The sequence below is a fragment of the Macrobrachium rosenbergii genome, chromosome 44, assembly GCF_040412425.1.
Source record: "Macrobrachium rosenbergii isolate ZJJX-2024 chromosome 44, ASM4041242v1, whole genome shotgun sequence".
NCBI classification, from domain to species: domain Eukaryota; kingdom Metazoa; phylum Arthropoda; class Malacostraca; order Decapoda; family Palaemonidae; genus Macrobrachium; species Macrobrachium rosenbergii.
The window spans coordinates 3,763,246-3,776,689 of record NC_089784.1 but is presented as its reverse complement, the minus strand read 5'-3'; the positions used below and the strand labels follow the sequence as shown (position 1 = coordinate 3,776,689).

Below are 13,444 nucleotides of genomic sequence, written 5' to 3'. Positions count from 1 at the left end.
ATTGGATGCAGCAGAGATGAAAATGCTCAGGTGGATGTATGGAGTAACAAAAATGGACAGGATCAAAAATGAAAGAATAAGAGAAACCACTAAAGTCGTAAAACTATCAAAGAAGGCCCAGGGAAGACGATTGCAGTGACATGGCCATTTGATGAGAGGGGATGAGACATGTAGGGAGGAGAGTGATGCAGATGGAGGTGCCTGGTGGGAGAGCAAGAGGAAGACCAAAGAAGCGAAGGTGGATGGATGTAGTTAGAGAAGACCTGAGAGACAAAACAACTGTCAGAGGACGATGTGTCTGACCACGCCAGGTGGAGGAAAGCTGTCAAAAACATCGACCGCACAAAGAAGCGGGAAAAGATGCAGAGAAAAGAATATTCTATACTGTACATCTGAAAATTGTGATAACAGCAGACACAAATTAATTTTAAAAAGCAGAAATCTAAAGTCTAAACTTACCTTCAATGTGATATTTTTCAAAAGAGTGTCCTCTAATACTGCTTGAAGTTTTCTATTGATTTCTAAGGAGAGCTCTAGGGTCATGTTGCCATCGCGAGGTGCCGAACCATACACGGATGCCATGATTCCTCCATGCTTAATCAATTCAGCCTGCAAAATAATGAATCAATTCAGCCTGCAAAATAATTCAACTTCGAATAATTTCTGTTATTAACACTTCACTTCTTTCACTGAATTCAGACAATGTCAACTCAACACAGTACAATCTACAGCATATAAAACAAAACACAACACCATGCAATAATAACATTTGTTTCCAAAACTTTAAAAATTTCATATACCAATGATAAAAATCTAACCACAAATCAGATGTGACATCATCATGCATACACATCAGTAAAGTATTTACCTGGCTCTTTCTCCTTGCCTTCCCAATGTTAGTGTTTGCATGCTAATACAGAATTATCATTAATAAATTATTGCCATTTTCATTAGTTATTTGCAATTATACAAGGCTTATTACTTCCTGACTGTCAGCCATATTTTTATATTATTATTCAAAATTTAAATACGTTTTTATTAAAAAGGCTGAAAGGTCGTGAGTTTCACTACTTTCAGTACAAAGAAATCTTCATTTCACCTTTGATGAATCTGATGCCGAGTTGGATAAGGCACCAGCTTCCTCCTTCATAATGTAATGGTGAATAATTCTCGATTTCTTTTTCAACTCGGCTACCAACTGAGTCACGTGTTCTTCCAGGAACTCAATTTTCTCGGCTTTCTTGGCCGCATTTTTCTGAAGCTTGATGATTCTTTCTACCAAGACTTGCTGTGTTATTAAGGGGTCGTTTAATGGAGGAAGAGTCTCCTGAAAACGAAAGTTGGGGTTAATCAAGAATATGGAGTTTGTATGTCAGAAGTCTAGTATAAATCATACCATTAACAAGGACAAAAGAAAAACTCAAAAGCTGTCGTGTTCGTCAATTTAGACCAACCACAAAGTATTCTGACCAAAATTAATTCCATATTTCAAATGGTACAAAGACGGATTACATATTCTGTACCAGCTCTGAAATACAGACTGTATCCTGTACATGCATAGTCAATGACCATCTAAATAAAAAAAAAATGCTTATAAATAACATAACATTAAAATATTACTGAATACGAAACTACCTGTGAGGGTACATTGCTTCCATTTGTGTTTTGGTATTCTATAGTATGCAAAGATGTGTTAGATGAAGCTCTTGAGCCCTGGGATAATGAGTCATGAGGGGTAGCTGACTGTGATGATCGACCACTAAGCACTCCACCACTGCTACTGCCGTTTCCACCAATGCTACAATCATCCTGCTGCTCTAATCGTCTTCTGAGTTTCTGCACCTCGCGCATCATGTCCTGTAATGCACATATAATTCAATATCAATCACAAAAATTTTTTTAAAGAATACAATATTTATACTGTGTCATCAGAACTAGCATAATCAAAAGGCAAAAAAGTACATCTTAATGCAATACATGGTACTCGTTATGTTATCCTCAAGGCATGAATATCTTTTGGAAACTTGCAACTGTGACGCTGCTTATATATAAGAACAATTTATGGTAAAAATGAACAAGTAAAAAGAATTAATGTTAAAATGAAAGTAGAAAGTTCAATGTGGTATACACATCAGCTTGAAATTTCATACACTGATACCTCAACATAATGGATAGTTTGGAAGCCTGACCTCCCCATAAGTAAACAAAATTTGTTACGTAATGAAGACCCAAGACTTGGTAGCATACGGCTAGAGAACACCCAGAACTTGTGTTACAATCATGTCAAAATCCATCTCACTCTTTCTTCCCTCTCTTGATGCAGCATTGTTTCATTTAAGTTTTGAGAAGGGTCTTGTAAACTGTTCAATTTAGTTACCATATCAACCTCATCTAGGTGTGTATGTGCATTTGTCTGCTGATTACTGCTAAGTAAGTAGTTACTGTTTTGACTGCATTTTTGTACTATATCTACACTAAAAATCTAATAAAAATGAAAATATTCATTCAATTTCATTCAAATCTTCAAGTGTGTGAGCATGCAGGGACTATAAAAGGTATATTACAGAAATGTTGTTACTTAACTGGTATGGCATACAAGAATTTACAAAATCCTTACAGTGTTCAAAACATGTCAAAAGCTACTTAAGCTTTATATCACTGGTTGAAACCTTGGGAAAATTTGTAATGCTCTATATTCACCCTACAGTATATTTAATCACACTTTATTAAGAGATATTAAGAGAAATACACACTACACTCACATGCAGTGTATATGGTAATTTTTCATCATTACTAGTATGCCTGCATCAACTGTTAAATTCATTATAGCTTACAAGACCTTCCTCAAAAGCTGTTATTACTGGTACATACCCAAATAGAACAGAATTAATTAAAATTAATGGAAAGAAACCCACAAGATTCCTGTGTATAACTTGTTTATTAAAAAAACTTTTTGGCTTTAGATCTAGTCAGGCTGGTTCAAGGCCCAGCAATCTAAGTAACATTTTCTTCCTACCTCCTTCCAACAACTGTACTCCATCTAGTCATATTGTAATAAATACAGTATTTCACTGATTTCACTGCACAACATTCCTCATTTAAGAAAATTGTAAAAAAAAAAAAAATCTATGATCAAAACACTGTGCATATATAAAACATACATCTGGCAATAGCAAACATCAATGCTAAACATAAAAGATTACATTTTGACATGAAGTACAGTCTTTTTATAAGTCAGAAAAGCACATGCTGACTGTTCAAGTGAGTGGGAAAAAGGTGCAGTGCAGGTCATGATGGGTTAGTTACCATGGAATTAAAAAGGCCATGATACAAGGTCATCGTTTGTGTTTGTTCCAAGATCTGCTATGTCTAGCTTGCTTACTGGAATATTCTGTTGGGTATGAAATATTTTTATATTTCTGGACTTGCATATACAGTGTCTGATAGCTAAATAAATCAAATATGTTCAAGTCCTGTAAGTTGCTCTGATGTACAACATACACTGTAGATATGTACTGTGCCATTATATCCTGGCTAGGCTGCGCTTTGTTTGCATTTCATGATGAAGGACTTCCACTTCCATCTTTAGCTGATCAAGTTTTGTCGATTGTGTTGTAACCTTATAGAACCTTGGGCATAAATGCCATCACATGTCACATACCTGTACTTGCAGCTTATAGGAACTACTGGTACTGTACAAGATTTACAATATATTACTAAAAAATATTAATAATGAACAATACAATATACTGTTTAAAAAGGAGAGTCAGTCAAACCTTCAAGGAATTGGCATGTTTCCTCTTAAGAACTTGAATTTCATTTTCTAAGTCTGAAATCTTTGTAGTGAGTTTCCTCGTTTCATCTATTTTCTCAGCTAGCTGATTTCGAAGGCTCTCAACCTGGAATGAAAAAAAAAATTAAAAGTGACTTAGAAATATCAATGTCATCATAAGCTTTACCATAATATTAAATACAATATCTTCATAATATTATATACAATATCTTCATTAATATAGGTGTGTATAGAATTTTATAAATTTTTAGTACAATGAAGACATAACTGGTCTTGGTTTGCTAAAGCACAGCGACAAACAAATTAAGGAATGAGTGATGACTAAAAAACGGAGCACAAACTTCAAACAAGTATGGAATTATTGAAGAAGGTGTCTTCCAACAAATATGGACTATGAGATGCAAAAATTATAACTAAAAATTTGTTCCAAGTAACAAATAAAAAAAATTACGTTTGTTAACCAACATGTATTCATATAAAAAAGCCTAGGCTCTCTCTAAAAATAATGGTCATGGAGGTAAAACCAATGAATGACAATGACTGAAATAACAATTGAAGAGCAGGTGGAAATGCAGCCTAAGCAAGAACTTAAGCAAATGATTCAGCAGATGACTAGTATAACTAAAAGACATCATTTATTCCCACGCCATAACTTGCTCTTTCACTGCTACATACAGGGTCTTATAAAATGCATTTAATATGAAAATACCCATGTTTAACAATTCAACAAAAAGAACAACTGACAGTCAGCAATCTCCTTGGTCCAACAGTAGAAGATTTTTGGTAAGACATTAATTTTAAGCAACAAAGAATAGCTTTCCTTACCTGAGCATTCTGATTTTGATTTTCCTTTGTGAGTTCAGATTTCAGCTTTGACTTTTGTGCCTTGACTTCTTCCAGTTCTGTTTTCACTTCTTCACGTTCAATTTCTAATAACTGTGCCTGCACAAAATGACAAAATACACCTTTAATGCGATTTCACACGCTATTATATTTCAAGAAAGCAAGTCTACTTGGACAGTATGTCAGGGTATTTTGTCTAACAATGGCATTATTCAGATATTTCAACAATTCTTTTTTACTATGATTTCCTATTTTTATTAATAATGCAAATAACATCATATCCATTATTTAAAAGATTTCCATAAAGGTTTATTGTGTGTTGTGACTGTTCTTAAAATTAAAAAAAAATGAGAGAGAGAGAGAGAGAGAGAGAGAGAGAGAGAGAGAGAGAGAGAGAGAGAGAGATTGATTCCATCATTTATGGGTGTATTTCAAGCAAAATATATTTTTGCTGAACTTATTCTAAACTACAAGAATATACTGTTCTTAATTCTGTGGATTTTTTTATTTTGACTTCATGTGTGTTCACACTGGCTAAGCAAAGTTGCCTAAAAATTTGCAATAGCCTACCCTAGGCTAAAATATTTACTAAATAGTACTAGAACTTTCCAGATATCTGACCATTCCCTGGTGCATATGGTCAACTGATTAATGTAACTTATGGCATAAACTATTTCAAAACACAAACAGAAATATGTCATCAAACATCTTTTACTTTTAAAACTCCTAGCATTTTAAAAATATTAAACTCCAAAAAAATGTCTCAGAAACATCCTTTTTTACCTCAACTTTAAGTCCCTGAAAGACAGGACAAGAAAACGTATGACATATTCTTATAATAACCATACATCTGAATTGTCAAAAGGTTTTAAAATACTAATTTTCCCCATACTGGAAAATCTCCTTACTGGCCTGCAAGTATGAAAAGTCTTTAAAGTTCTTAAACATTAAAAATAAGGAATAAATCTGTCAATAAATGCATAACACTCATATAACTGTTGGGCTAAGTTGGCTACATAACTTTTACCTACCTTTGATTGCAGAGCTGAGAACTGACTTTGAATTTGTACATTTTTATCTGTCAGCTTTTGGGTGAAGGCCAAGAGTTCTGCTTCTTTCTGACGGCATGACAACAGGTCACCTTCGATTTCATTGTTAAGAGATTGCAATCTTTCAACTTCTTGGTTGGCTGCAGCAAGTTGTTCTCTTTCCCTATGAAAGGAGAAACAATTGATAATAAAAATGACAGTATACAGACTAATAATTATGTACATGACCTGCAAGGGACTTCACCTCTTATAATACAATCATGCACCTGTACTTACGGATCCAATTGCCCATGGTTGGTCACAGGGGAAAAAAATTTGAATGACTTTTTACTTTCCCTCTCTCCTCTATCATTTCTAATTTTTTTTTTCTTGGTGTCATAATATTCATTCCATAAAACAATGATAAGTGATGAAAATACCACTAGATACTTCTCTAATGGGCATTCAGACTAAATACATAACCATAAAATTTCATTTACATTATTTTAAAATCTTTTTTCCTCTTATGTACTGTATAAGAGAATCATTAATCTTTTTATTATCCTTTATCATGTACAGTATGACCAATAATGATATTATGAGTACTGGGGTTTATATGGGCGTAAACAGGTTAGAACTTTTTTATGACTGGATGTATATGGTCCTCTGCTTTATATATGGTGTTCATTATCATCCATGGCTTCAGGCATCTGCAAGGGGGCTTGGAATGTATCACACAGATACAGGGAGATACAGGGATATAACTGTATCTGACTTTACAAAAAAATGTACCTGATAAATCTTTACAACAGAACTTTATAATATTATCAAGCATGTTTGATATATAATCTTTGCATCTTGTTTTAATAGTAGCTATTAATAGTAGCTAGAAAAAATGACTTATTGCCAATAGTAAAAAACATACATTTTCAATGTGCCCATTATTTACAGTACTGACTTAATTTGTAAATGGTATGTTCTGGAAATTAATTTCCAGAGGATGATGAACTCTTACGGTAGGCAAGTACCACACAAAAGCTGTCTTCATTTTTTGTTTGTTGAACCTTTCACAGCAACAATATAATCAAGCGATGTGGGAACATTTTTTAAAAAGTGGGTTTGTAGGAAAAAATTAATTTTTTCACACCAAACTCATTACTTTTAGGCCTGAATCTCAGTTTAGGAGGAATGGGACTGAGTTCTCAAAGCATCCGAGCTGTAGGATTTGTTTTTAGCTTGAGATTATATAATCATGTCCCATAGGTCAAGATGTGACTGAGCTACAAGTAATGCAAGACATTACATAAGTTGTAACCATAGCAGTATCCAAGGTACAATAAAACCCTGAAAGGACCGTTATACAGTGAGCCAGTGGCACTAATGCACTTCAAAGAAATGTCAACATAGGAGATGATAGGACTACTTTTGGCATCTCCACAAATCTAAACTCTAGTACCATTAAGGTTACATCTAAAGAACAATTATGTAGTGACAGCTGTACTGGTAATTGGCCATCATGCACTACTACCAACCTGTCATGTGAGTTTTGTGAGTCATAAATAAATCTGGTTCCATTTTAAAATGTTACTTTATGATTCTGTGTTTATGCAGACTGAGTTGGAGACTTCCTAAGATGTTCTGCACACTCATACATAATATAAAATATAAAAAACAAAATGTATTATTATCATGTAGCAACAGGAGAATTTTAAATCTATGAATTCCCTGTAGCCATACAGAGCAACATAACGAAGAGGGTGAAGATCCTGACAATCCACCTCCCCATATTGAATCAATGCCGATTATGCCTAAGTTTTAAATATCTGTGTGTGTGTGTGTGTGTGTGTGTGTGTGTGTATGTAATAACTGGACAGCAAGCATTGCATCTGAACTTAGTGTTGCACCACCATCTTTGTTGCTCGCTACTGCCAAGTCACTATGTGAACGACTTTAGCGGAAGTGGCTACTTGGTTGCCTATAAGGTGGGTGGTATTTTTAAAATTACAATAATGTTTTTCAAATAACTTACATATGGTAAGAAAAATGAACTACAGTACTGCATGTATACTGTAATATCATAACATCGTCAAGTACAGCACATCTAATATAAATAAGACAATATTTGAAAAACTTGAAGATTTTAAATCATTCTATATAATACATTATATTTTATATATACGACCATTTATTTATATGTGATTTTTTACTTTTATATTGTTTTCAGGGGATATGTTTTTATTATTATGGGATTTCAATATCTGCCAACTGACATAAGCTGCATAAACCGACGGTCAATTTTATTTTTCCCCAATTTCATTAACAAAAACCACGGTAAAGTTGAAACAACAGGGGAGGTATATTTGTACTAGTAGTCTACAGTGTGATGCACAAGGCACACTCTAGAAAGTACCCCAATAGGAGAAGAAGGCAAAAATGATGCAGAAATTGCAAACAAGAGTGTATGTTAAAAATATCAATTTGTAAGAAGAATCTTGGCATACCCTTGTAACTGCTCCTGTAAATGAGATGAGTTTGAGAGTTGTAAATTGAGATCTGCAACCTGCTGACGTGTGCTAGTCACTTCCGAGCGTAGGCTTGAAAACAACTTTTCCGTCTCTTCCTGCTCAGCCTCAAAGTTTGCTACCTGCAAAGTTAAATAGAAATTTTAAATGCTCATCTAATCACTACACTTGTTGTCCTACATACCTTGGCTTCCAGTTAGGCAAGAAACAGATTCTTTATGAAGTCTACATTGGAAAAGAGAACAGTTGGGAGGCAGGGACATAGTTGTAAATGATAAGACTGTATTAAGAAAATAAACCTGTTTAAAATTTCATAGGAAACCTAAAGCTTGTCTGTAGGAAAACATTGTTCTGGCATACTGCTAATGCTTTTTCATGGAAATAATACTTACGATCTTTTACATGTGTTTATTCAGTGTGTATTATTGACTGATAATATATATTTAAAACAAAAGTGCTGTCATAAATATGTATTCATATATATTTACTAACACAAAGGATTTTTTATGGAAATCAGAACATTGCATATATTCAGCGCATATTTTGTGCTAACAATCATTGTCTACTGGTAACCTAATCAATTTCTTAAAAATTTTCATTCTAATGCGTTATGATTTAAAGTAGTAGTAAATGGGCAGTAATTACCCATACATTGAACTTGAAACTTTTAAACTTGGTACAAATCTTAAAATCTTCATACAAATTTTGTCTTCAAGCTTAAGAGATCTAAAAAAATAGAATAGGTAAGAGCTTAACACACCAGAAATGTTTTAATTGGGAACTTTATGCCACTGAAATAATAAAATCTTAGACCATATTCATAAATCTTGTAGCATCCTATTTCAACACTAATGAGCATAAGTAAATATGAAGTCATCATCATTTAGATTTTTATGTGTAGGATTTACAAGGAGCTCCTGGGGATCAGGAAAGCCAGAAACCAAAGGCTCTGAGAGGGACAAGGAATTAAAACATGTGCATGGGACAACTGCAGTTAATAGCAGTAAAACAAGAAATTTGCAGTTTTACAAATTCCTTGTATGAAGAACAAGTTGCTTGCCATCTATGTTAAACATAATGGCAGTAATCAATAATTATGGAAGTGTATATTGCTAAGAATTCCATAAACGAGAAATGAAAAGTGAAAGCTAGAATGAAGAAAATAAGAGGATAAAGATTGCCCCAAAAGTTTCCAACTGAAGCAGGTATTGCCTGACATGCTGTTGCTACTGGTTTCATCGAGTAGGAGTCCAGCTATTTATGGGATGCAACCACAAGTAAAAAGTTAACAAAAACAGCTTGGTACCTACAAGTACTGACCATGAAAGTTGCATCAATGTTCAAGTTATGTTTAAATACAAAAGTAATGGAAGAGCTCAGATTTCATGAAAATAACTTTCTGCTCACTTTATCATGGGCCCTAAGGATAACTTGTTTCAGCCAGTAAGAGATGATTCTATATAAATTTGCTTTTTGGAACAGTTTATGGAGATAAACCAGATTTAGGTTTTCTGGATGTTTTGGCCTTCCGAAGGTAAATGGCTGACTCTTCATCTTCGGTGCTGGAAGCAAGCGAAGGGATGGCTATGGGTGCCATGAAATGAAGTTTACATCTCTGCCTTGTTGTCAGGTAAAAAGGCCAATCCTTTTGAGCTCCAGCCTTTGGTTTGCATGACTACTAAAAAAACAAGAAGTTTTTCTTTCACAATTGACATCACGCAGGTCAAGAGCTATAAAAGATTGACAGCTACTGCATTTGTCAAGTACAGTGCTCTGTTACACTGAAGTTGCCATATCACAGTAGTAAGGGAAAAATTATGATGATAATAATGATCAGTAGTAGTAGTAGTAGTAGTAGTAGTAGGGAAATTAACACATAATGAAAATTATGGTAAGTGAAATACAAAGCAAAAAAAAACATAACAGTACCATAATAAGCAGTGATACCAACCAGTACGTAACAGTATACTTCTTTGTCAACCTCTCATACAGTCCTCCTCATCAGCAAGATTTTGTAATGAGCTACATAAAAAATTTCAGCACTAACAATTAGTTTTAAAATTTCAAAATGAAGGCAATTACTAAGTATTACAAGACAGTACATTTCTATCACATATATCAAAAATTTCACTGATTTAGAGACTGGCATACCCTAGATCTTAGTGAATTTGACTCATCCACCAGAGAAGAATGCTTTGTTCTTAGAGTCTCTAACTCTGACTGAATTTTATGAAACGCTGATCCCTTATCTTCATTCGCTTTCCGTTCCATGATCAACCTTGCCTTTTCTTCTTTGAGCTGCATATCTGTAAGAATAAAAAGAAATGACTTGCAGCCAGTTCTTGATTTATAAAGAGACTAGATTAAGAGACTAGAGTCAGAGATTGATCTAAAGTATTATGAGGTCCAGATAATAAATACTTGTCCATCTAAAAACAGTACAGTACTCTATTTGTTTTACAACACCAAGAAAACTGAGGGGAGTTCTTGACAATTTTACCATGTCTAACTTATGTCATCAGGTGTTCCATCAGAATTTTACTGTTTTTGTCTCTACAGTATTTGTTCTACATTTCTGAGCTTGAAAAATTAACAAGAATACTCTATGCAGTGATAAAACTCCTCTTGCACTTACTTACTCTGATGCAAAACAAAGGAGATATAATCTGATGCAAAACAAAGATATAGCATTTCATGAAGTGGAATATTCAGTACATTTGAGGGTCACAATTAGTAAAATCCAGATGATACTGATGAACTGACCTCATCATATCAAACATCCATCCAACTACTCACTACACACAGACAGCAATGAAACTGGAGCTTTATAAAATAAAAAAACTTTCTTACAAACCCATCAATCATAATTTGCCTTAATATGCAATGTTGAATTCCTCAGACACGTACCTTTGGAATTCTGAAAAACAATGAGGATGTATAGCTGGGTTTTCTCTCGTATAGAATACTTCATCTCCACTACTGCTTCTTCAAATTTATGTTCTCTGCCATTTTTTGTTTAAAGCAATTTTTATTTTATTACCAAGACTCATTTTTGATAAACACTTCTCTGGCCTTATGCATTACATTCAGTGTATCCCTTACTATGCTTTCTTCCATACCTTTCTCTCTGCTTGCAGGACTTGAACTCTCTTCTCCCCCGGAATTTGGCAAAGAAGGGTTTTTCCAAATACTAATTGGTTAGGGGAGAAACCACCATTATTTATTAAGCAGTTCCTAGCACTCACTACCCATCTTAATGCTATGGACCAATCCACTTCCTAATCATCTTTCATCTTTTTTTGATTATGCCTACTGTCTTTTCACATATTCCATTGGTCTATAGAGGTTCAGATGCTGTGGCCATCCTCCATACCTTTTCATTTTGAAATTCTCCCCTGTTGTCTGATAATATTTTAAAAGGCACTGCAAATATATCAAACCACCCAACAAAAAATGTCTTTATAATAGTTTCTGGTTTCTTGTCTTTTATCCAATAAGCCTGACAATACCTCATTGTCATATCTACCATTACCAAGAACTTTCTCTCTTCTATCTCTCCCACATCCATTGCTAACTTCAATAAATGTTTTACTCCAAGATAATCCCACTACTGGTTTAGCTGGGTTTCTTTTGTATCCTTCACATACCTCACAACTTGCAGTTAGGTCTGTTAGTAACTTTTTTATTTCCTCTTTTTTCTTTCTCTCTCAAACTATCACTCCACTTTGCTTCTTCTGTTAGCTTCCATATTTTATCTCCACTTCTATGACCAAATTGTAGCTGTAACTTCACACTGCACCTTTAATTTCCCTTAGACACTCCAGTAACAATTCTTCTTCTACCTTCCTCCTCAAAATTGGTATTCTTAAGTGGCCCTGTTTGTCTTCTCTTAACTTTACCTTCATTTCCCCTAATACTTCTATTTTAACACAATTCCCTTTTAAATTTATAGTCATACCCATTTTACTCGTGGTTTTCTTACCTATTAACCACAGTACACCACCCTGCAAAATTTCTGTCTTCGAATAAAACTTTTTGTTTTTCAATATCACTGGTATTTACATTACTCCTTTCGACCTATATGATAACTCACCAAAATTAAATACTTTATTAGACTCTTTCTTAGTATCGTTCATTCTCCTCAACTCTTCCTGGTTCAAACCCAAGAAAATGCATGCTAGTCACAATCAAATGATCAATCCTCGTTCCTTGCACCTAGTGCAAATTTCATAACATCGTTAAGACAACAAATAAAGTCATGAGCTACATCCTTACAAACTAATGGATTTGCCTATGACTTCTTTGCCAGAAATCATAAATAGGTCTAGGAAGCCAATCAACATCAAATCAATACCCACAATGATCCAGATCAGCAACAAAAAAGTGAATTAAACAAAACTCTGTCCACTGGTCCTCTTACCATGACAACAAAAACAAAACTAAGAACAACAAGCAAGAGTAATGGTTTACCCTGAAAGGAGGGATCAATAAACAGTAGAACTACATAATCTAGAAAAATTTTTTTACTTATGCTCTGTTGTCCTGCCGCTGGCATGGGAGTTTATAGCTATCATAATAAAGAGGTAAAATTCACAAAAAAAATCCAGTTTATCAAACTAAAAAACCACAAAAAACAATGGAAACAACTATCCAGATGTGGTTAAGTAAAAAACATCGATAAGTTCAAAATGTTTTAAACTTCAAAAATACATGTACCTATAAAGTTAGAGACAAACAGCAAGGTTAATTGCCTTGCCATTACCTAGCACTGGGATTTTTTAATTAACTGACATTGTAAACATTTATCTTACCTAGTACGTTGGCCCTCGAATTTTCATTTTCTTTGGTATCTCGAACTAGCTTTTCAGCCTCATCCTTGATGGCTTTGAGTTCTTCTTCGTGTTTTGTTATTTTCATTAAAGCACGATCTAATTTTCCCTGAGTTTCCTGATTGATAAAACAGTCACATTAACAGATAATATAACAAATTATGCAAGCATGACACACATGCAATATTCAGATCTTTCAGCATTCTAAAGATCCAAGGATTCATATTCAAAATGTAAGCTAATTTTCAATTATTCATCTAAAACTATAATAAACATAATACTGAATATCAATTTTTCCTGCTTAATAAAAAGAGCAGCTTCTTAAAATCAATTTTTTCATCCAAACCTCTTACTTATAATACAGCACATTTTCCTGGTCCATGAAACCTCAGACACATCAATCCTTTTTAGAAAAAGACAAGTGGTAGA

At 34.0% G+C, this 13,444-nt stretch overlaps 1 protein-coding gene across 4 annotated transcripts in view; it reads right to left on the bottom strand.

The window, feature by feature from the left end:
• Nucleotides 1–13,444, bottom strand: part of LOC136829272 (coiled-coil domain-containing protein 186-like) — a 40,545-nt gene that overhangs the window by 13,954 nt on the left and 13,147 nt on the right. For 2 of the 4 annotated variants that reach the window (XM_067087612.1, XM_067087611.1), the window contains exons 7-16: nt 12,998–13,133; nt 10,338–10,492; nt 8,166–8,308; nt 5,668–5,848; nt 4,619–4,735; nt 3,777–3,899; nt 1,636–1,857; nt 1,100–1,327; nt 869–910; nt 460–609 (exon numbers count right to left, since the gene is read on the bottom strand). In XM_067087612.1, the coding sequence (XP_066943713.1) occupies nt 460–609; nt 869–910; nt 1,100–1,327; nt 1,636–1,857; nt 3,777–3,899; nt 4,619–4,735; nt 5,668–5,848; nt 8,166–8,308; nt 10,338–10,492; nt 12,998–13,133 (1,497 nt within the window). The remainder of the gene's footprint in view (nt 1–459; nt 610–868; nt 911–1,099; nt 1,328–1,635; nt 1,858–3,776; nt 3,900–4,618; nt 4,736–5,667; nt 5,849–8,165; nt 8,309–10,337; nt 10,493–12,997; nt 13,134–13,444) is intronic. The other 2 variants (XM_067087614.1, XM_067087613.1) reach the window with 1 other exon arrangement.